Below are 23,790 nucleotides of genomic sequence, written 5' to 3' on the forward strand. Positions count from 1 at the left end.
CAGGCTTGAGCCACCGCGCCCGGCCGAATTTTTGTATTTTTAGTAGAGATGGGGTTTCTCCATGTTGGCCAGGCTGGTTTGGAACTCCTGACCTCAGGTGACCCACCTGCCTTGGCCGCTGAAAGTACTGAGATACGGGTGTGAGCTACCGCGCACGGCCAATATTTTTATTTTTAAAGGACTCCCCTTTATTCTGAGACTAGCTGCCTTCTTCCTTGTTTGGGAGAATCATGAACTGTTGAAGTCCCTGCTGTTGATTTATCTTACGTAGTTGCCCATGTGAGAAATGGCTGACTCAAAAAGCTCATCCATAGTTGGGAGGCTCTTAATTGAAATACGGCAGTCCCCTTTGTCCATGGCGTCTTAGTGCGCTGTGTACGTCGTCCTCACTGGCAGTCACATTGATGTCTTATTGTTCCTCGATTTTAGCTGCTCTGAGTCAAAACCACTTACTTCTTTGAGGCACTTCTCCCTCCCCCCAGGGCCCTCCAAAAGGAATTGTGCATATGCCTTATAGCCTATATAATTTTCAAACTCTTTTTTAAATGAAAAATTTCAAACATTCAGAAAAGTTGAAAAAAATTTGCAGTGTATGCCTATATATCTGCCATCTACATTCTACAAGGAACATTTTGCCTTGTGTCTTTTATTACGTTACTCCGTCCGTCTGTCCATCCTTTCATTCATTCAAGTTGTTTCATGTATTAGCAGTTTGTTCCTTTCATTGCTGAGTAAGATTCCATTATATGAATATAGCACCATTTGAATATCCTGTTGCTGGACACCTGGGCTATTTAATTTTTTTTCTATTGTAAGTAAAGCTGCTGTGGCTGGGCATGAAGGCTCACGCCTGTAATCCTACCACTTTCGGAGGCTAAGGTGGGAGGATTGTTTGAGCTCAGGAGTTTGAGACCAGCCTGGGCAACATGGTGAAACCCCATCTCTACAACAAATAAAAGAAGTAGCCAGACATGGTGACACATGCCTGTAGTCCCAGCTACTCGGGAAGTTGAGGTGGGAGGATTGCTTGAGCTTGGGGTGTGGAGGCTGCAGCGAGCCATAATTAACACCACTGCACTCTAGCCTGGGCGACAGAGGGAGACTCTGTCTTAAAAATGAAAAATAAATAAAGCTGCTATAAAAATTCTTATATAAGTCTTTTTGTGCACAGATGCTTTTATTTATCTTAGGAAATACCTAGGAGTAGGTCTAGGAGTAGGTTTATTGGGTCATAAAATAAGTGAATGTGTTATGAGAAACTGCTGAGCCTTTTTCCAAAGTGGTTGTACCATTTTATACTTTATCAGCAGTGTATGGGAGTTCCAGTTGCTCCATATCCTGTCAGCTTTTGGTGCTGTCAGTCTTTTGCTTTTAGCTGTTGGACATGCAGTGGTATCTCATTATGGTTTTAATTTGCATTGCTCTGATGACTAATGATGCAAAGCATCTTTTTACATGCTTATTGGCCATTGGTATATATTCCTTTGAAGTATATGTTCAAATTTTCTGTCCTTTTAAAAATTGAACTGCTTTTAAATTATTGATTCATTGCCCATATTTTAAGTTAAATCATGTGAAATCATGTATAGGCTAAGTGTTATAATAATAAATCTCAACATATATCATGTTATAAACATATTAGGAATTTATGGCTGGGTGCGGTGACTCACGCCTGTAATCCAGCACTTTGGGAGGCTGAGGTGGGTGGATTACCTGAGGTCAGGAGTTCGAGACCAGCCTGACCAGTATGGAGAAATCCTGTCTCTACTAAAAATACAAAATTAGCTGGGCGTGGTGATGCATGCCTGTAATCCCAGCTACTCAGGAGGCTGAGGCAGGAGAATCGCTTGAACCCGGGAGGCAGAGGTGACCCAGGAGGTGGACGTGGCAGTGAGCCGAGATCGTGCCATTGCACTCCAGCCTGGGCAACAAGAGTGAAACTCCATCTCAAAAAGAAAAAAAAAGGAAATGTATTCCTTTCCTACATGAATGGCCCAAAGTGGTTTGAAGTTGAAGGAGGCGGGTGGGTGCTCTGCTTCCCACAGTTATTGAGGGTACCAGGCTGAAGGAAGCTCCACCTTGGTCAACACATGGCTTTTAAGGTTGCCCTGGGCGTCACTGTCCAGCACAGAAGGCTCAAGAGCATGGAGAAGGGTATATGAGTGTGGTGAGGTTTGGGGTCCAGGGTTACTGCCGCTTACATTCTGCTGGCTAGAACTCTGTTACAGGCCACACCTGGGGTAGTCTACCCCTGTCCAGGAAGCTGACTCCGCTACATTATCCAAAGTGTACATTTCATATTTGGTGAAAATCTGCCCATCCATTTTCTTGTGATGTGGCGGTGGACACACAACATAATCTCTTTTTAAAGAATATATCATTTTTACTTTCTGACATTAAGGTATTCTGTTAGAAAATTAAGACAGTAACAGATGGCATTAAAAAATAAAGTTCCCCTTGCTTGGTAAATGCTTTTATCTAAGTGGGCAGCTTTGTGCTAATATGCTCTCTTCCACTTCCCAATTAGTTTTGACGCGTTACTCATCTTGGAGAGCTTTACGGTTTGGGACTACTGTAGAAGAGCACTGTGTTGCCTCCTCTCTCAAGAATCAGAGTATCCTCTTTTGGAAACACAGTCAACCAGTGTGAAAGCAATTTATTGGGTGTATCTTCTGTGGTCAGATTTGGTTTGCTGACAGGTGAATTGGGAGTTTTGTAAACTTTAATAAGTGAGCACTGAGTCAGATGTGTTCATGAGTATGACCTCGATCCACTTTAAAATTCTTATTTCTTTTTCTGTCTTGGCAGGAGGGACGTGGTTCTGCAGGTATTCCCAGTGACTTTGAAGGGAACTTAAATGGGAACTTTATTGCTCACTGCTCAGAAAGCCATGGGCTCTTCTTTTGGGATACTTACCTTTAACCCATTTCCTGTTTTTTTTTTTTTTTTTGAGACAGAGTCTCGCTCTGTCGCCCAGGCTGGAGTGCAGTGGCCGGATCTCAGCTCACTGCAAGCTCCGCCTCCCGGGTTCACGCCATTCTCCTGCCTCAGCCTCCCGAGTAGCTGGGACTACAGGCGCCCGCCACCTCGCCCGGCTAGTTTTTTGTATTTTTTAGTAGAGACGGGGTTTCACTGTGTTAGCCAGGATGGTCTTGATCTGCTGACCTCGTGATCCGCCCGTCTCGGCCTCCCAAAGTGCTGGGATTACAGGCTTGAGCCACCGCGCCCGGCCGTTTTTTTTTTTTTTTTTTTTTTAAGTGTAGCTTGCTGCCAGTGCTCTTGGAGGTAAATGGGAAGTGTTAATAAGTAGTCTCTGATCCCTTTAAAATGGGAGAATTTGAACATTTCAAACCTTACGTTTTTATACAGTTCTCTTATTACCTGGCAGAGGGTTAGGTCTTAGACTGTCCATTTGCATCAGTGAGTTGCCTGTGCATTATAGGCTCTGAGGGTCTATGTTTTTTTAGGGTAACCCTGGTAATAACTGCATTGATGTTACACTGCCAACATTTGGGATGGAGAAGGGGTGACTGAGTGTCTTAACCCTTGGTTCACATGTGCTTTCATTTCTCCTGAAATATACCTAGGCATGGGATCACTAAGTCTTAATGTGCACTGGGAGAGACTATGGGAGATGGGATAGAAGTTTTTAAGGTTTCGTTTCTTTTTCTTAGCTTTTCCATGGAGGGTAGGTCTATGCAAACTTACCCCCAAAGTCTGAGGAAGCTGAGAGGCCAAACAAAGAGGCTGACAAATCAAGTTTCTCAGAAAGAAATGTTTAATACGGACTTATGACCAGAAACCATGTCCGTGTTCTTGCATGTTGCTGAGACAAGATGGTGGATCCCACACCATTACCCCTCAGACCCAGAGCTTAATACCATAGGGAAGGGTGATTCAGAAGGGAGGTATGGAATGACTGAAGTATGATAATGTCAAGGTTGTTTGACCTCAGGGCAGGATTTATAGTAAATAGGGGCTCTTTCACAAGGAGTAACAAGTAAACTGGAAATCTTAAAACTGGAGTTAATCAGAAGTCAGCATGGTGGATTAGTATCTAAGATGGAGTTGCTTTAGCTTCCACAGCAGCCAATATCTAGACCACCCTTATTATTTTCCCACAGAGTAAGAAATTTGAGGGTCAGGACAGTCTTTGGTTTCCTGTATTTGGGTATACACGTTGTAGGCACTTGAATCTTTGTTGAATAAATGGAGAATGTTAGGCAGTTATTCGCTAGAAAATGGTAGGCACATTCTTTATCATAGAATGAGAAGACATCATTATGACTCCTCTGGGACTGACAGGGGCAATTTGCATTACCAATCTTTTAATTAAAAGTGGGAGAACATGTTTCGGTTCTTGAGACTTCTGTGAGTGAAGGGAACTAAGTGGAAAGTGTAGTATACTGATAAAATATTTCACCAGATGAAGCCAACCTTACTCCTCCCAGGAAAATTTCTTCATTTATGTGTTAGCTCTGGCCAAAAGAAGTCTATAAAAGCAGCAAAGTCAAAATGGAATTTTACTTTAAGTCCCTACCTCTAATAATTGTGCCAGTTTTTAGCCAAGCTAATTTCTGCGGCAGTTTTCATAACAAGTTTGTCTAAAGGTGTTTGATCAGAATTTATAAATTAAAATGTTTCTCTCATTTTTTGGAGGGGAGATGCAGGGAGAGGGATAGGCTATTGCTGCTTCCTCTGCTCCTTAGAAAGGCTCTTGGCCATATCATATTGGTCCATGGTTTAGTTTATTTGCATGCTGAATCCACACACATTTGTTTTGTGTTTGTTAGTATATTGAGCAGTGTATTAGGGATCAGAGATATAGATGTAAAAGGAGTACACAGTCTAGAGAGGAAAAACAGTGACAGACTGGGCAGGGTGGCTCATGCCTGTAATCCCAGCACTTTGGGAGGCCAAGGCGGGTGGATCTCTTGAGGTCAGGAGTTCGAGACCAGCCTGGCCAAGATGATGGAACTCCGTCTCTACTAAAAATACAAAAATTATCCGGGCGTGGTGGCGGGTGCCTGTAATCCCAACTACTGAGTTGAGAGAATCACTTGAACCCAGGAGGCGGAGGTTACAGCGAGATGAGACTGCACCACTGCACTCCAGCCTGGGCAACAGAGCGAGACTCCATCTCAAAAAAAAAAAAAAGCAGAACAGTGATGTAAACAGGCAATTAGAGTATTTTGTTATAAGGGGCACGAGAAGATGCTTCCCTTGGCCCTGCTTCATGGATGATGTGGGGCAGGATAGAGAGAGCACTTCAGGAGAGACACGTATGGATGTCATGGGAGCTAGCAGCCAGGAAGATGTAAACATGTTAACAAGAACCAATGCTACTTTCCCAGAGAGAGGTCTTGAAATTGTCCAGCCATAGAAAAGCTTTTCTATCTTTAAAAATATTCTGGCTCTAAAGTCATTCATTGAGTTAAAAACAAGAATTGCAAGCTGGAGGAAATCTCTTTGCCTGTCCTTACTTGTTACATGTAACAAGTAAACCTGTGCCACAACACTGACATTTCTGCAAAGTTACTTAAGTTTTCTGAGTTTATAGTTGGGATTAATAACTTCCATCTCTGGATTATTGGGAAGCTTAAGTGAGATAACTTGTGTGGTTCATTTTCTAGCCCCACCCTCTCATTTCATCTAGTAAATCTTCATTGCATGAATTATTTTCATCTTAAATACACTGCATCCTGCTCCTCACCTTCTAATATTAATAAATGCTCTATCTTTCAGTTTAGATCAGTTCCTCTCACCCAGTGTTGCTCTAAACATCCCCTGAAGTTGGGGGATCTTTTCCTTTCTAGTTTTTGCTCCCTGGCTTCCCTTTGCTATTGCTGACTGTTGAAGCTTTCCTGCCCCACTGGCTTTGAAGGTAAATTGTATATACAAGAGCTTGTGTGAGAAAAGCTGTTATATAAATGAGGACAATTGATCTAACTATTAGAGTGGGGAAATGGAAGAGATTCTGAAGCCTCCATTTGTAACTTAAAAACTCAGGTTTCATTTCTTAACAGGATTGATGTTAAGGAGGGGATTCCTTCGTTGGGCAGGAGGGAGGACTGCCATAATTCCAGTTTTCCCACTCTTATTAGTCAGTGTCATCAGGAAAGACCACCTCAAGCTTTAGTACTTTATTCATTTATCCAACTCTGCACCTGCTGCCTTTGGGTGTGGTATTTATTCTTGACCATATCACCCTGATTCAGTAACCAGAGCAGAAGGGAACATGTGATACGCTCTCATCTCTCCCTTAGGGGCAGCTCCCTCTCCACTTTAAGGATGCTGGCATGTAAATAACACTCTCGCCTGTTTGGCGTTCCTTTTACTGAGCTTCTTGGTATCTTTTCTCATATTTTTATCTTTTATGGGATGTCCTTTTTTTTTTTTGAGACAGAGCTTCTCTCCTGTTGCCCAGGCTGTGGTGCAATGGCATGATCTCAGCTCACTGCAACCTCCGCCTCCCAGGTTCATGCCATTCTCCTGCCTCAGCCTCCCGAGTAGCTGGAACTACAGGCACCCGCCACCACACCTGGCTAATTTTGTATTTTTAGTAGAGACAGGGTTTCTCCATGTTGGTCAGGCTGGTCTCAAACTCCCGACCTCAGGTGATCTACCCACCTCAGCCTCCCAAAGTGTTGGGATTATAGGTGTGAGCCACCACGCCCAGCCTGGATGTCCCTTTATTTTTTAAAGGCTTCCTTAAATACCTTGTTTATATGTTGAAAAGAGCATTTAAAGAGTGGACAGATTTGGTTTGCTCTGGCTCTCTAATTATTTTAATTTCATTATCACCCAATAGTTCTAGGTCAGTGGTTTTCGATCCTAGCTTGAACAGGAATCATTTAAACATAGCCCAGGCCTCAGCCAGGGCCCTCCTATCAGATATCTCTAGGGGGGATGACCCGGGCATCAGGAGGCTTTACAAAGCTCCCCAGGTGGTTTCAGTGCATTGCCAAGGTTGAAAACCAAGGCTTTAGGTTTAAACTAAAGGTGAAGTTGCTCTTTTTCTGTTTCATTTTCTACTTTAGAAAGTAGAATTTTTTTTTTTCTGGTTCATTTTCTACTTTAAAACTAAACCTGCAGAGGGTCACACGTATTAGCAACATACGTATCTTCAAAAGAGTGGTGTGATTGGGTGGTAAGTGTTGATTGGACCCTTAAACTGTGACAGTTTAGAAGAGGCTTTGCTAGATGGGTTTAGGGACAGAGATGGTAGAGTGAGAGAGTGTGGATGGAGGAGTATGCATCTGTCATGATTACTAGAAAAATAAAACTTCAGATGCTTTGCTCCTTCTGCCGTGATGTCATGTTCTCACAGTCAGTGAAGTGACAGCATGTATGTGCTGAATGTGTGGCTTGCATTTTACATTTAACTCTTTTAGTTCATGTGTTAACCCTAGGAGGTGGTTATTATTCTGTTTTGCAGATGAAAATGGAGACTCATAAATAAGTAACTTGCCAGCAGCTGCATAGCTGGTACTTGGCAGAACTGGAAGTTGGACCCAGGCTCTAATGCTGGCACTCATAGTTTCTCCCTGGTGCCATGTTGGCCTCTTCCCACTTGGATGAAGATATAACTGTAGTGGCAAGGGCATTTCCTAGTGTGTGAAAAGGTCTTGTTTATTAGTTTTGCAAATTGCACGGTCTCCTTTATTCAGTGTCTTTTTTCAGACAGCTCACAGATCTTTTGTGGTTTTTTAAGTGCCTACTCCCCAACATATTGCCTTCTAGAGAAGAGGCAGAAATTTACTTTAATATGCAGGAGAGACATGCATGGGGAGTAAAACTACATACTCCACTCCAGGTGTGTGGAAATACTAAAAATAGTGCTTTTCTCTGTGTGTGAAGTTGGTCTTTGGGGTTTGTCATAGACGCCGTTGAGTTCCTCTCCCACGTGGAGGTGGCGTAGCTTTGCATCACCTGCATGTCTCTCCTGATTTCCAGTGACCGGGGAAGACACTGCAGAGGCACTTGTCTGTGGTCAAAAGTATTCTCTGACCATGGAACTAGATGAAGCTAAGAGCTTCCAGGATCACGTGGGGCTAGAAGAATGCCACTCTCACTCTAAAGGAGGGACAGCTGAGTGTCTTCTAATGTAACTGAAATTGGAGAATCAGGTGGATTAAAATTAATTCTTTATTACAGTAAAGTAACCTTTCCCATTTCAGAGACATTTGCTATCTTTAAAACATTAATACTGTAATCCACCTTACCAGTAACGGTTTACTTTTAGTGACAGTAAAAGCCATTGACTTTTTTTTTCAATTGAAAAGAGATGTTGCAAATAGCTGGTGTACATTGTTTGAGATGTACTAAACAGGGTAGCGTACTTGAATGTCATGGCAGTAATAAAGCATCTGTAAGTTCTGAGTAAAGTATTGACCAGCACAGCTTACGTGGAGACCATCTTCTCATTGTTGGGTTGGACATTTCACTGTTAAGTTTGTAGGATGCTTTTGGGCACCTCTCTGAGAGCTTTGCAGAACCCAGTGGGTTTCTCTGGAGCAGGTGCTGAGCACATTTTCAGGCTCCAAAATCATCTTTCTGCTCTTCAGAGCAAGTTTCTTAGCAGATTGGTGTTGAGAGTTGTCAAAGGTTTCTGAGGCATGACTGAAAGTTTCAGACAATGGCCCATCTTGTCGGATTTTAGTACTTTGGACACAGGAAATTTAAAAAGAGGGCAGATGGTATAAACATTGCAAAGCTATGTATCTGTGACAGTGTAAATGAAACGTTTGATTGTGCTAACTCTCCTGCACTTTCTTTCTGTGTTCCTGTAGAAAGCTGATGTCCTGACCACTGGAGCTGGTAACCCAATAGGAGACAAACTTAATGTTATTACAGTAGGGCCCCATGGGCCCCTTCTTGTTCAGGATGTGGTTTTCACTGATGAAATGGCTCACTTTGACCGAGAGAGAATTCCCGAGCGAGTCGTGCATGCTAAAGGAGCAGGTAAGTGCTGTGTTTATTTGCTGTAAAAAGATTATTTCCCAGCACCTGGGTCAAGTATTATTTCCCAAAGGATTGGAGGACCTTTAACACAAGTGCCAAATCTCCATTTGTGGGAAAAAGGAAAAACATCCAGCAGTAGGGAAATTAGTAAATAAATGATGGTTGTTTCCTCAGATTAAACATTATATGTAAAATAGTTTCTTTTAAAAAAAAGCAGTCTTCCATTTTTCCTATCATGCAGTTCACTGAAGGAATAAAAATACAGTAAGTCCTCATTTAATGTCAATACGTTCTTGGAAACTTTGACTTTAAGCTAAATGACATGTAATGAAACGAATTTTACGATAGGCTAATTGACATAAGCAAGAGTTAAGTTCCTATGGCATATTTCTGATTGATAAAATATCACCCAACTTCTAAATAGAGACTCAAAATACATCTAATATTAAACATTGAAATAAATGTGAGCCATACATACCTTTGAGAAAGGTTAGTAAAATAAGATAGTTATTTACCAGTTTATTCCAGTTCAAGGTGGTGGGAGGCCAGAGCCTGTCCTGGCAGGTTGGGGTACGAGGCAAGAGCCAGCCCTGGACAGGATGCTGTCCATTGCAGAGTGGACTCACACTGGGACCACTTAGACATGCCAGTTCACCTAACGCGCACATCTGTGGGATGTGGGGGGGAAGCTGGAGTACCAGGAGAAAACCTATCTGGACATGGGGAGAACGTGCAGACTCCACACAGATAGTGACCTCAGCTAGGAATAGATCTTTTTCTCATCAACGTTATAATGAAACAATGTTGAACAAAACAATGTTATTTGAGGACCTGCTGTACAGAAATACAGACATAGACACTTGACTGCAAATTGCAACTAAGTTTACATGGTGTACTTATTGGGTAATTACCAGAATGAACTGCAAAATCTGGGGTAGTTGTGTTAGGGTGGTGGGTTTGTGATGATTTTTTCCTTTCCTTTTTTCCAACAATTTCTGTAAAACTTACTTTATTGATTTTATATCAGACACAAAAGATGGGGGTGGTGTTTGAAAGACAGTGACATTCCCAGTTGGAAAAAGAGCTCCACAGAAAGGGAGTTTTTCTCTTAGCTTGCTGATTGGGACTTCCAGTTAGGACTTCTGCATTTCTTCATCTCTTCTTCCTGGATAAGGTTTCTTCCCATCTTCTCCAGTGGTTTTTGTGTATTTTTCCATCTTGACTTGTTTAGTGTGTTGCTTGCTTTGTATCTTCCTTGCTAGGTATTGAAAAGATTCTCTCTTTCTCTGTGGTTTCATCTCCTCTTCTCTCTGTTCTTCCCTTTCTCTCATAGGTCCTACCTGTACTTCAGGCCCCTCTGAGGTCCTGTGTCTTTGGGCCAACCTTGACTACTTCTAGCCCCACTCACCTCCTTCTCTTGGCTCCAGCTATGTGGCATTCAGCTTAGCACTGAGTGATAGAATAGGGCTTTGCATTTCACCCTCTTTATTTTGTGTTTGGACATTTCCCCTTCCCCCATTACACTAGAAGCCCCCAGAAGACTGGTGCTAACCATCATTTTCTCTTGTTACTCACATGCCTGTTAAGGACCTGAATGTCTGAGTAATGGTCTCATGGTAAGGATTTCTGTGTCTTTCTTGCTAGGGGCCTTTGGCTACTTTGAGGTCACACATGACATTACCAAATATACCAAGGCAAAGGTATTTGAGCATATTGGAAAGAGGACTCCCATCGCAGTTCGGTTCTCCACTGTTGGTAAGTTGGTTTATTGGCGTGATTGGTATGGCTTAACTCAACTTCACCTTTTTGGGGACGTTTATAACTTAAAGAAAAAGTTATTAGAAAATAGGAAACAAGCACTTCTCTAAATTATGGCAAGATTTTACAGTAGAAGACATATTTGGAGACACACAGGAAGTTACTTATATTTCTGTTTGTTGAGGTCTTAGGAAATCACACTTACACAGAGGCTGCCTCTGCAATTCTGTGACATTTGGAAAGAGCTTTCCTCAAAGTGGTTGCCTCTAACAGAAGAATAGAGTGGAAATCTTATTTAATAACTATGCCTACAGTGACCTTTATTAAGAATTAACTCTATGCCAACCATGGTTAGGTGCTTTACAGATACATCTCTAATTTGTAGATCTACTTTGCAGAATGGGATTCTTTTCGTTTTTGAGAGGCTAAGTGATGTTTCTCATGTTACAGAGATAGTATTAGATCTATCATACTATATTTCAATATGCCTACTGCTTGACTAGTTCTGTTTCTGTGTCAGTCTCTGCATTTTAAAAATACCGTGGAATGTAAAAATAAATAAGAACTAAGAACCAATATTTTAACTCATTTTCTTAATGTTAACCTCATCATTTTGGCAACTCACTTATTCTGTTTGTCACTACTTTAAGCCTCATAATTATTCTCTTCCCTTATTTTAATTAAAAACTTAATTACCTGTTTGAACAAAGGTATCTTATTATGTTAAATGAATAACCTTGTCAGCTGTTATTACATACGTTCTCTTATTGCTCTCAATTAATTCTTTTGTTTGATTTGTGGACTGAATTAGCTGGTGGGTAGAAATAATAACCCGGGCACTTAAATACCTAATTTAGTTCTTGGAAGTGGATTAGAAAGGATGGATCCAGGTGCTTCTTTATGTCTCCAGGCTTCTTGGATGTAAAGTGCTGTGGCTTATGCTTCCTGTTTCCATTTGAATATTGTAGCTGGAGAATCGGGTTCAGCTGACACAGTTCGGGACCCTCGTGGGTTTGCAGTGAAATTTTACACAGAAGATGGTAACTGGGATCTCGTTGGAAATAACACCCCCATTTTCTTCATCAGGGATCCCCTATTGGTAGGTAATAGAGTATTTTGCACTCAACAAATGTTTGTTGATTTTTAAATTGATTTCAAATAGGTTGGCATTTGAGGAGAAACCATGGGAAAGGCAGAAAGAAAAGAATATGAGTTGTCTGGATTACTTTTTTCAACACATTTTTCTGTATTTGATAAGATCAAGTAGCAACAGTTACCACTGGTCTTAGATTTGTCATTTTAAGATACATTGACTTAATGGGAAGTGAGTTTAGTTTTCTTTGCAGAACATTGAAGATCAGTAAAAAGAGGGACTTTACTTTGGAAACAAACAGAGGGTGTCTCTACATGCTCTGAGTCAGCAGGAGGGTATGTGTGTGTATGTGTGTGTGTGTGTGTATGCATGCGGGAGGGTGTGTATATTTTTTCCAGGAAGAAATACTATAAATCCCAGCACTTTGGGAGGCCAAGGCAGGCAGATCACTTGAGTCCATGAGTTCAAGACCAGCCTGGGCAACATGGCAAAACCATGTCTCTACAAAAAAATACAAAAATTAGCCAGTTGTGGTGGCTCATGCCAATAGTCCCAGCCACTTGGGAGGCTGAGTTGGGAGGTCTGCTTGCGCCCAGGAGGTCAACGCTGCAGTGAGCTGTGATCATGCCACTGCAGTCCAGTCTGGGTGAAAGAGTGAGACCCTGTCTCAAAAAAAAAAAAAAAAGATTGTAGTTTTGAGTATATTCGAAATACTTTAGGGTATCTTAGATGCTAGTTGTCTATGTTGAGTATATTTCATTTTATGGTTTGGCAGTTTAAAATTCCAGGATTATATTTAGAGTTATAATCCATAAACCTAGTAATAGGCATGTATAATGCAAGATACCATAATTCCTGTAAACTTAGTTTTTGAATTTTTTTCTCTCTTTTTTCTATTTAGTTTCCATCTTTTATCCACAGCCAAAAGAGAAATCCTCAGACGCATCTGAAGGATCCGGATATGGTCTGGGACTTCTGGAGCCTACGTCCTGAGTCTCTGCATCAGGCATGAACCCTTTTTTTCCATTGTCTTATATCACCTGGGATGCAGTGTTTAATTATGCCTCCTCATAAAGTGTCTCTCCAGTTTTGGCTGTTTGATTGGAATAAGCTTCCTCAGATTTCTTGATCATGAAGAGTTTTGTAATAACTGGCTTTACTAATCATCCCCCATTCATCAGCCTTAAATGGTGATGATAGATAGATAGCAACATTGTCAGTTGATATTTAGCAATAGTAAGGATGAAAGTCTGTAGTACAAGATAAAGCTCTGTATTAGGGAAGTGAGGGGAAAGTAGTACCAAATTTGCTATGAAAATAAATTTTGAATAACAAATTAGGCCAGTTTTCAGGTTGTTTTAGCTTTCCTTCATAGAATTTTGAGTCATAGTGTTAGTGATTTACATATCATTTTGGTTTAAAATTTTTGTTTGTTATTTTCTACAGGTGAAATAATGTAACCCTTCCCATGGGAAATAGGCTAGTATGTTTTATGTCATTAAGGAACTTTCTGGAAACTAAGGAATATCTTAAAAACCTAGGATGTTTTGATTTAAATGAAAACATTTTAGGCTTTATATTTCTGTTCCTCAGGTTTCTTTCTTGTTCAGTGATCGGGGGATTCCAGATGGCCATCGCCACATGAATGGATATGGATCACATACTTTCAAGCTGGTTAACGCAGAAGGAAAAGCGGTTTATTGCAAATTCCATTATAAGGTACGTGTTATACCTTTGGGGCAGAGTGTACAAGGCTCCTACCACACACCTCCTTATTTTTCCTGAAGAACTAAGCAAAGATTAAGGCTTCTCCCACTTTTCCCTCACCTCCCTCCCCAGAGATGGGAAGTATTGATCTCGCTGATCAGTACTGTGAGTGTTTTGTTGGCTTCCACCTGAGGACATAACTTCACACTGTCCTGTTAGAACTGTGTGTGGTTCCTCTTTAGTCTCCCTTTTACATGTGGCCAGAGGTGAGGCACATGGCTGCGATCAACAGTTTAAACTTCCTTTTTCTGGATCCTGTGTCCCTTGTCATAAATATTTAGGAAATGTGCTGCTTTTGTGCTGCTTCTGGTTTAATGTTTCTGGGCTGGCAGCTTCATGTTGAGTACAGCTTTCTCCCTGAAGTGGGAATATCTAAGCTTTTGGTTTGAGCTCAAGGAAGATAGTATAGACCTCTAGGCTAGTCAGAAGGAAATAATTTCCACCTAGTTTAGCCTAGCTTTTTTTTTTTTTTTTTTTAAGATAGGCTCTCACTCTGTTACTGAGGCTGGAGTGCAGTGGTATGATCGTATCTCACAGTAACTCCTGGGTTGCAGTGAACTCCTGGGCTCAAGGAATCCCCCTGTCTCAGAGTAGCTGAGGCTACAGGCACACACCACCATGCCTGGCTGATTTTAAAATTTTTTTTATAGAGATGGGGTCTTGCTGTGTTGCCCAGGCTGGTCTCAAACTCCTGGCCTCAAGTGCATCCCCAACTTTGGCCTTCCATAGTGTTGGGATTACAGGTGTGAGCCACTGTGCCTGGCCCTAGCCTGGCTTTTTTAGAGTTCTTGTTGGAGTTTGGAGTTAAGCTCTAGAAAATAATAAAGTGCCTAGCCCTGAGTCATTATCCTGAGCATAGATACCTTTTAGGGCTCAGAAGAGGGCTAACACAGCTTGGAGCATATCCCAGTCTCACTATCACTTCCAACTTCCAATGGCATCTTTACAATATCATTTCTTATAACTTTTTAAGTCATCCATCTATTTACTTAGCATTTATTGAGTTTGTATCATGAGCAACGCATATAAGTAAAATCAGTTATAAATGTCAGAAAACAAAATTGTACTGTTTTTAAAAATTTGCGTTCATATAGCCAGATCAAATGCGTTACATCTGGGGAGGGTTTTGAGAATGTTTTAATCAACTGAAATATTTTAAAGGGTTCTCTTTTGGTTTAAGCTTGTCATTCGTTACAATGAGCAATATTACCAGTGAACCCTGGCGCGTTGGTGATATTCCCAGAGAACTCCCAAGGGCTAGGTAAAAACAAACCTGAGAACCTCTGTTTCCAAATACTGCTGCTAAGATAAGCAGAAAGAAGTGAGCTCATGACCAGTACTGGACAATCTCTCTCTTAATGACATCCAAAAGCCCTGTTTTCTTCTATCCTGTTTTCTTCTTTATCTGAACAACTTAATGTAGGCATATCAAACAGGAGAACCATCACCTCTTTTTATCATCATAACTTGGATCTATAATATTTGACAAGGAAAAATTTTATGGAACATAAAATTGGCTTGTAATTGCCAAAAGGATCAATGTAGTGTTACTTAGAGTAAGACTAAATGGTTGTCTCTGGGACAGCCAGTCTAGTTGGTAGCTTTAGAGTTACGCCAGCCTGAACTCAGAGTTTTTCTCTTCTAGATAATTGTGGCCTTGGGCATAGTATTAAAAGTTCTTTGAGCTCCAGTTCTTTTCACTGTAAAGTTGGTGTAATATTACCAGCTATACAAGTCCTGGAAAGACTGGATTTCTTGTGGATCTTTTATCCTAGGGCCCTAAGGTAGCCTGAGATCTACATGGATTCATCAGTCTGGATTATTCTGACCTAAGATGATTCTTTTCTAAACCTAAAGGATTCAGTTAAAATCAGAAAGGTATTGCAATGTTATTGCACAAGTTAATATATTAGCTCTTTGGGTGATCTGTACGTCGTGACCTTCATTTTTTTTAATACTGAAGATGGCTTTACTTCTGGTTCAGTAGTAAGAGTTCAGACCTTTTCACTGACGAGAGAGTTGGGATTTCTGTGGTAGAAACAGACCAGCGTTCAGAGTTGATTTTTGCTAAGGAAATCTTTCTGCGGCACTTGGCTTGTTGGGAGGTCTTTCAGAATAAGATCACATGGTCAGTCCATTAAAGAACAGTATGATATGATGACAGGAGCACTTATGAAGTGATACAGCTTCTCTGGATTTTAATAGCTTGCTTGGAAAGTCAGAATATTAATTTTACCTGCTCGTAGTCAGAGAACTAGTTCCAGGTGGCTGTACTGAAGTTCTTTTCAGCTCTATGAGCTATGATTCTATGATTTATTAAAAAAAAAAAAAAAAAGGAATAGGACAAGGGTGAAGGTATACTAGCCGAGCACAGTCTCAGTAATTGATTTGAGCTATCATGAAGTGGAATTAAAACATTACTTCATGATAAAAGGGAAGTAGTCCTTTAATTGTATTAATCCTTTGCCTACTTTTAAGATATATTTTGATTTTTCTGATTTGGAAAGTAACATGAATGTAAAAATTCAAATAATAGAATACATGAACAGAAAGATAGGACTGATTTTAAATATGAAATGTGTAGATGGGATTTCCTTGACATTTAAAAGTATTGGGGTAAGCAAATAGAATTTCTTGTTGATAAATTCATTAGTATCAGATTTGAACAATGGAAGTATTGTTGTAAAGAAAGTTCATTCTTTGGGTGGTGTTACTCATAATCCTTCAATGAGTTACTGATTACATTTTGATAACTTTGCCAATAAGTTTCCATTGGAGCTTCTTTTTTTCATTTTGTAGACTGACCAGGGCATCAAAAACCTTTCTGTTGAAGATGCGGCGAGACTTTCCCAGGAAGATCCTGACTATGGCATCCGGGATCTTTTTAATGCCATTGCCACAGGAAACTACCCCTCCTGGACTTTTTACATCCAGGTCATGACATTTAATCAGGCAGAAACTTTTCCATTTAATCCATTTGATCTTACCAAGGTGAGTCAGTAATAGCTATATTGTTTTCTTTTTTAAGTCTCTTCTTACCTAATTAGAAAAAAAATCTAGTCAAACAGTTATAACGATGGCGAAGTCATATACAAAATATAGAGGGTACCGCTTCAGAGTGTCCTTAACCAGCATCTTGCTTCCACTTTCCTGTTTGTCATTTCATTGAGTATGTGTATGTGGCTTCATATATTGTTATTAACAGGGAACAGATTATGAAAAGCTGATGTACTTTTTCCTAGGGAAACTGTCAGTACTTACCACTTCCTATTGTGAAAGATTTAACTAAGGCACTCATCTTAAATTCTTATGTTTTATTGGATTTAAAAATTATTTTAATTGGCTTGATTGTATTTGAAATCTGGTATTTTTGTGGGTAGCTTTAATTTCCTTTGGTTGATTGCCTGTTAGTTATGAATATGACATCATTTTCAGGTTTGGCCTCACAAGGACTACCCTCTCATCCCAGTTGGTAAACTGGTCTTAAACCGGAATCCAGTTAATTACTTTGCTGAGGTTGAACAGATAGCCTTCGACCCAAGCAACATGCCCCCTGGCATTGAGACCAGCCCTGACAAAATGCTTCAGGTGAGCCTGGTGGATTGAGATGTTCGAGGCAGGTGTCCATGTGAGCGTGCACACACAAAATGTGCAGCTTGGCATGATCCTTGTATGAGGAATTAATGAGAACGTTACTTAAACTTTAGGTGCTTGGTTACCTTGTGGGACTCACTGAGGTGAACTATCCTTCAGTGAGCATTCCTTGAAAAAACCAAGTATAAACAAAATTCCATGGTAAAGTCCCTACATATGTGAAGACAAGAATACTTAGTCTCTGAATTAAAAAAAAAGAAAAAGACATAATAGAAATACCTTAAGTATTGGTAGAGTGAAACATCATTTGTTCGGTCTGTAACTGAAGTAAGGTTAATTAATTATAATACCTTGGTAAGCCTAATTTCATTTTCTTTTTTTTTTTTTTTTGAGATGGGGTCTTGCTCTGTTGCCCAGGCTGAAGTGCAGTGGTGTGATCTCGGCTCACTGCAACCTCCGCCTTGCAGGTTCAAGCAATCCTCCTGCCTCAGCCTCTTGATTAGCTGCCATTACAGGCACCTGCCACCATGCCCAGATAATTTTTGTATTTTTAGTAGAGATGGGGTTTTGCCATGTTGGCCAGGCTGGTCTCAAACTCTTGACCTCAAGTGACCTGCCTGCTTCGGCCTCCCAAAGTGCTGGGATTACAGACGTGAGCCACTGCTGCCGGCCTCATTTTCTATTTCACGGTGATGCTTGAATTTTTCCATTTGTAAAAAGAGATCTAGGGATGATTTTTATGAACTACATGTATGCTGCCAGTGATAAAGGCAGTGGATTAACCATTCACCTTGCTAATGTTGTTAAGCTATCAGTATGTTTTACTTTTTAATATGCTCTTTCAAGAGTACCAAGAGTGAAAAATTCTACTTTGGATCAGAATCAGTAGGAAAATAATTGGCTTAATAATTACCGTGTAAATCAATCTATTGTGGTTTTGGACTGTGACCTTGAAACAAAGGTTAAAGATTGTACCCCACATCAGACCACAGCGACTGAAGGTTACTTCTTATGTAAAGTATCTGATTCCAGTTCAGGTTTCAGTCTGCATGGAGGACAAGCTTAAGTTTTTTTAAAAATAACTTTTTTGCTTATGACATTGGGGAGCATCTGAGGCTTTTATAGAAAGTAAGTTTTTCATTAGTTTTTAGTTCATTTCAACTATTATAAATTGAGTACCTGTCTGTTGTGTATGGTGAACTGTCTTGGGTGCCATAACGTAAGGCAGAGTGCCATGGTGATCCAGGAGGCAAAATTTTGTCTGATAGGAGGTCGGCCACAGAGTTTCATGAACGAGGTAGCATTTGAGATTGTTTTGAAGAATAGATAGGATTTTGATTTTTAATAGGTAATATGGGGCAGGAGAAGGACTTGAGTATAGGTACAAAGGTGGAGCATGTTAGGTGTGTTTAAACTATAAACAGTCACTCTTTTCTGAATGAGAAGAATAGAATTTGGATAGATTCATTGAGTATATGTCAGAGGGGACCTTAAATGCTTGAGTAGGAGTGAAGAGCTTTCTTCAGTTTTGAGAAATGTGGTCTGGGATGTATTGAGTAGAATCACTCCTCTTGGTGATAAATAGAAAAAGTGGGAACTAGGGGTTGGGAATAGAAAAAGGAAAGTCAGGCAGTTCTCAGAGGAAAAGCAGAAGTTGCATTGAAACCAGGGAGTAGAGGAAGCTAAAACAATGTGACCATGGGCCTTGAAACTCCCTGCCTGGTGGCTGAACTGTGTGAGGGTGAAGCTAATGGGATTTGCCAAGGCATGAAATTGTCATGGGCAGAGCTAAAGCTGCATAACTCTGGTTAGACAGAGAGGGAATGGATTGAGGAATACGAGGTTACCTAAACTCTTTTCACAAGAATCCAAGTCACCATGGGTCTTTGGAACCACAGTGGGACCGTGAGGCAGTCAGCAACACTGAGTTATATAATTTGAAGAACAGTGAAGATTTGAATGGAGAACTAGGCCCCCTAGAGAAGGACTGCAAAGGAAATACATATTCTCTACATCCTAAGAAAGCAAATGTCTAAGGCAGCTATTGAAACAGTGGGGAAGAGAGTCCTGAAAAAGGATGACAAGTAGAAATTAATATAATTTCTGTTAGTATTAATTTCAGTTCGGGCAAATATATCTATTTTAAATTCAGTGTGCTCTTTATAGGTTTTTTTTTAAGATGAGTTTTAGAAAGTGTTTGAAAGAGCTTTCATAAATTTGTCGAGTTACTGTTTCTAGCCTAGCTTTTCCCCACCCCTTCTTAGGTCATTTAGCTATGAGTTCCAATACCATGGAGCCTGTGAGGAGCCATACAGTTGGGGAAGGACTGTTGTACTCATTTAGCCATTTGGTGACTATTAAGGAATGATTTGAGATTTTTTGAGTGGGTGAGTAGGGAGTATGTAGATTGTCTTGTTGGCCCGGAAGTGGAAAGCCAGTTAGGAGGGCTTTGGGGTTATTCTTGCTGAGAGCTCATGAGTATTGTAGCCTAGGCAGTGGCAGTTGGTATATTAATGGGCAGTGTTTACAGGTGTCTTTTAACAAGGTCATGTTAATAAGTTTTATAACTTTATCCAAAGTGGTGAGCCACACCATGGTGAAATGGACAAATAATATAATACAAGTCATGGAGAGACTGTCCCCTGAATACCTGAGGACCCAGGTGCAGCCTGTCTTGCTCTCATTCTCTGTATTTTGCCAAGAGTTAGAGAAGTTGAGCCGGTTGCTTGAGTGGGAAAGGCTTTCCCACTCATGCAGGTCCAGCAAGGGAGTTCAGGCACAGGGCCTTGGGGAAGGCCTAGATTCAAACTGGTGTCAGGGTATGACTTCACTGTGCCCATTTCCCAACTTTTGCTGGTCTCCACCCATAGGTGGGGTAAGGTTGCCTGATAAACACAGGGTGACACAAAATCAGAATTATGTGATAGAGGCTACATTCAGGAGCTGCCCATGGCAGGATTGTATCTCCTATTCTGTTGATGGAGTCAAGAGCACAACTTTTTGAGCCAGAGGAGACAACCAGCTTCCAACCTATAGCTGAGTTTTGGTCATGACTGCATGGCTGGTCATCTAAATATGACCTTAGGCTATTTGAAATGATGATAAGAGGGAGTCAGCCAAAAGCAAAATATTGACAGAACCCTGGTACTGGATTAAGTCTGTTGGTATCAGTGATTTGGTACAAGGTTATTGCTTAAGTTGCCCTATTCAATTTGGTTTTTATTTTGCCTTATAGAATTAGGGATCTAAAAATACTTTTAAGATTCAAGGCCAGTGATAAATTCAATGGAAGAAAAATTGCTTATAGAAAAGAAGTATGAATAATGAGAATAGGTCAGTCATTAGATATTAAGATTAATGTGGAATTTATCTTAAAGCTTTTGTTTGAGCATTAACTGAAAGGAATTTCAAAATGCTTGCCATCCTTGCCTTGGTTAATATGCAACATAATTTAATCTTAGATTCATGACTGTTGGCATTGTAGGGCTTTCATTTTGAACCATAGATTTTTTTTGGTTGTTGTTGATATCTAGAAAGTCTCAGAGCTCAAAGTGTATCTAAAATAATTCAGAAGGCATCATGGGAGTTACTTTTTTTTTTTTTTTTCTGATCTTGCTCTGTTGTCCAGGCTGGAGTACAGTGACACGATTGCAGCTTGCTGCTGCCTCAACCCCCTGGGCCAAGCAGTCCTCCCACTTCAGCCTCTTGGAGTAGCTGGGACTACAGGCACATGCCACCATGCTTGGTTAATGTTTTAATTTTTTTTTGTAGAGACAGGTCTCGCTGTGTTGCCCAGACTGGTCTCAAACAACTGGGCCCAAGTGATCCTCCCACCTTGGCCTCCCAGAGTGCTGGGATTATAATAGGCATGAGCTACTGTGCCCAGTTGGAAGCGCTTATTTGAAGAATTTCCCATACTGTTGGTTTTGTAGAAATTTGTTGCTTTTTGTTGAGAGCAAATGATTCGTGCCTCCCCTGGAGTGAGGGAATAAGGAGGAATAGAATTAATTCAATATTTCAGTTAGTTAATGTTCTAGCACATTTGTTTTATAATGTGATACTTCCTTGGGAATAGCAAGTAATACAGTATAAGACAGGACACTAACTTGTTATGCAGAAGGGAAAAACAAAAGGTATTATTGCCTAAAACAGACGGAAGATTTATGGTTGGCCATGGGGCCTGGGAAATTAAGAACTGTTCAGTTAGGGAGAACTCGTAAGAGTAGAGGCTTCACTCTTAAGTAGGGGGAAAGGCAGAATTTTATGGTAACCGTGTACAGAGTGCTTTGTACTTCAAATTTCAGAATGAAGTTTACAGCCCATTCCTATGTTATATGTTACTGCCCCTAGTCAGTATCTATTGCATTTATTACTGCAGGGCCGCCTTTTTGCCTATCCTGACACTCACCGCCACCGCCTGGGACCCAATTATCTTCAGATACCTGTGAACTGTCCCTACCGTGCTCGAGTGGCCAGCTACCAGCGTGACGGCCCCATGTGCATGCAGGACAATCAGGGTAGGCCTTAAGACGTTGGGCTCCCCCTGCGCGGGCAGAGGACATGTGGAGCAGATGGGCGGGAGGCCAGGCCAGTGGCTCTCAAGGTGGACCCGCAGGACCTTCCTGCTTGGTGAAGGTGCTCTCCAGGTGCTGCTAACTGGGCGTTTTTTTGCCCAGCAGTGAAGATTTAGGCTGCCTGAGGACTCTCCATGCTTTTCATCTATTTTATATATTTTATTGAGAGTTTCCACTTCAGATGTTACTTGTATCCAGTAGTTAAAAGCAGGGAGTAAGATCTTACACTGGCTAGAGTACGGTAGCATCCAGCTTGGGAGTTAGGTTTTGAAGACACTTCACCAAAATGGACAGTTCCTTAAATCACTGTAAAATCACCAAGACTTAGACCCTTAGAAGTGCGAAAGCCAAGAGTGGGAGTCTTTTGTTTCTCTTTGCAGTTCTGTTGGGGCCCCGGAGGAGCAGGTCTAGCCCTAGCTAGAATGTGGAAGGGAGCTAGAATTAGCAGGGAAGGCTGGGGAGAAGAGAGTCGGGAAGGCAGAGCAAGTCAAAGGATTCCCCTCCCTTCATTTTTCCCTAAGTGAATCAAGTCATGTGAATCAACTCTACCACTTTTTGGTTTTTTTGGAACTCATTTATCAAACTTATAATCTTTTTCTTTTAACTACTTTTTTTTGGTGTCGTATACAAACAGCCTCTAGTTCTAATTACTTATTCTAATAAGTCAAGCAGAATGCTTGATTGAAGTTTTTTCCTTTTACTATTCCACAGTTTAATGTAGATCTCAGTTATTTTCTTTTCCCATTTAGGACACGTGTTTTAGTAATATGGACTGCCATGCCTTGATCCCTTTAGAAATTTTACTGATGATTTATGTTTATAACCACAGATGTCTATATTCAAAGAAAGTTTATTTTTCTATAATAAAAATAATATATGTGTCCTAAAGAAAATTTGGAAAACATAGGAAAAAGAAGAAAAAAGAAAAATACCCATATAGTCCTAACACCCAAAGGCCACAGCTGTTACATTTTGCTATATTTATTTATCTATTTATTTATTTTTGAGACAGAGTCTCACTCTGTTGCCCAGGCTGGAGTGCAGTGGCATGATCTTAGCTCACTGCAGCCTCCCCCTCTGGGTTCAAGCGACTCTCATGCCTTAGCCTCCTGCATAGCTGGAACTATAGGAGTGTGCCACCATGCCAGCTAGTTTTTGTATTTTTAGTAGAGACAGGGTTTCATTGGCCAGGCTGGTCCTGAACTCTTGACCTCAGGTGATCCACCCACTTCGGCCCCCCAAAGTGCTGGGATTACAGGCATGAGCCACTGCACCTGGCCTGATTTTAAAAGTAGAGCATTTGGGCTATGACCTAGAAGCTCCATGAAAGAGCTTATTTGTTCTTGTGGTCAGTGCCTTAAAGACAACTCCCACTTTGAGTAAAGGTCGGAGCTCATTTGGAAGCAGGATTTTAAAAATTAACTAGGCACATTTCAAAGAGCTAATTCTTAATGAAGAAAACACTGTGATGGCTGGTTGTTGGAGCATTTTGCTTTTCATGTAGATGTGGCTGATCTGTTGAATTTCTTGAGCTAATAATTGGGCTCCATAATAGTATGGTGTTCTTCCTTCCCCTACACACACACTTGGTGTCTTGATGAATGTCATACATAGGCATCTCTTGATTATCTACTGTGGATTATCTGTTACGGCAGTGAGCTGGCTAAAATTCCAACCCCAGATTGGTTTGCTCAAACCACTTAATATGTTTCTGGGCCACTCCTGTTTAGGCAGTGTGTGCTCAGGTAATGAAAGCTTCTGCTAATATCAGCCAAAGCAAAGTGTAGTTGAGAAAGTAAATATGCCAAAATGAAAAAAAAGCTTCATAATTTATTTCAAAAGTCAAAGAAAATGTTTTGATTGTGTTTGTCACTGTTTCTTATAAGTCCAGATAAGTAAGTGCTGATATACAATTACCACATTTTTTTAAAAATTCTTTTTTTATTGATCTGTGGAGGGTGTGAAAGTGAAGCTACAATGGAACAAAGTCATCATCGTCAGTAAAGGAGAGATACCCTGAGAATCCTAAAAACACTTCAA

General features: G+C 40.7%; 1 protein-coding gene across 1 annotated transcript in view; it reads left to right on the forward strand.

Moving 5' to 3' along the window:
- Positions 1-23,790, forward strand: part of CAT (catalase) — a 36,075-nt gene that overhangs the window by 2,083 nt on the left and 10,202 nt on the right. The window contains exons 2-9 of the mRNA XM_011936397.1: positions 8,793-8,964; positions 10,609-10,719; positions 11,691-11,821; positions 12,717-12,821; positions 13,409-13,534; positions 16,382-16,573; positions 17,018-17,170; positions 21,555-21,693. Of these exons, the coding sequence (XP_011791787.1) occupies positions 8,793-8,964; positions 10,609-10,719; positions 11,691-11,821; positions 12,717-12,821; positions 13,409-13,534; positions 16,382-16,573; positions 17,018-17,170; positions 21,555-21,693 (1,129 nt within the window). The remainder of the gene's footprint in view (positions 1-8,792; positions 8,965-10,608; positions 10,720-11,690; positions 11,822-12,716; positions 12,822-13,408; positions 13,535-16,381; positions 16,574-17,017; positions 17,171-21,554; positions 21,694-23,790) is intronic.

The sequence above is a fragment of the Colobus angolensis genome, unplaced genomic scaffold (assembly GCF_000951035.1).
Source record: "Colobus angolensis palliatus isolate OR3802 unplaced genomic scaffold, Cang.pa_1.0 Scaffold152, whole genome shotgun sequence".
Taxonomy (NCBI): domain Eukaryota; kingdom Metazoa; phylum Chordata; class Mammalia; order Primates; family Cercopithecidae; genus Colobus; species Colobus angolensis.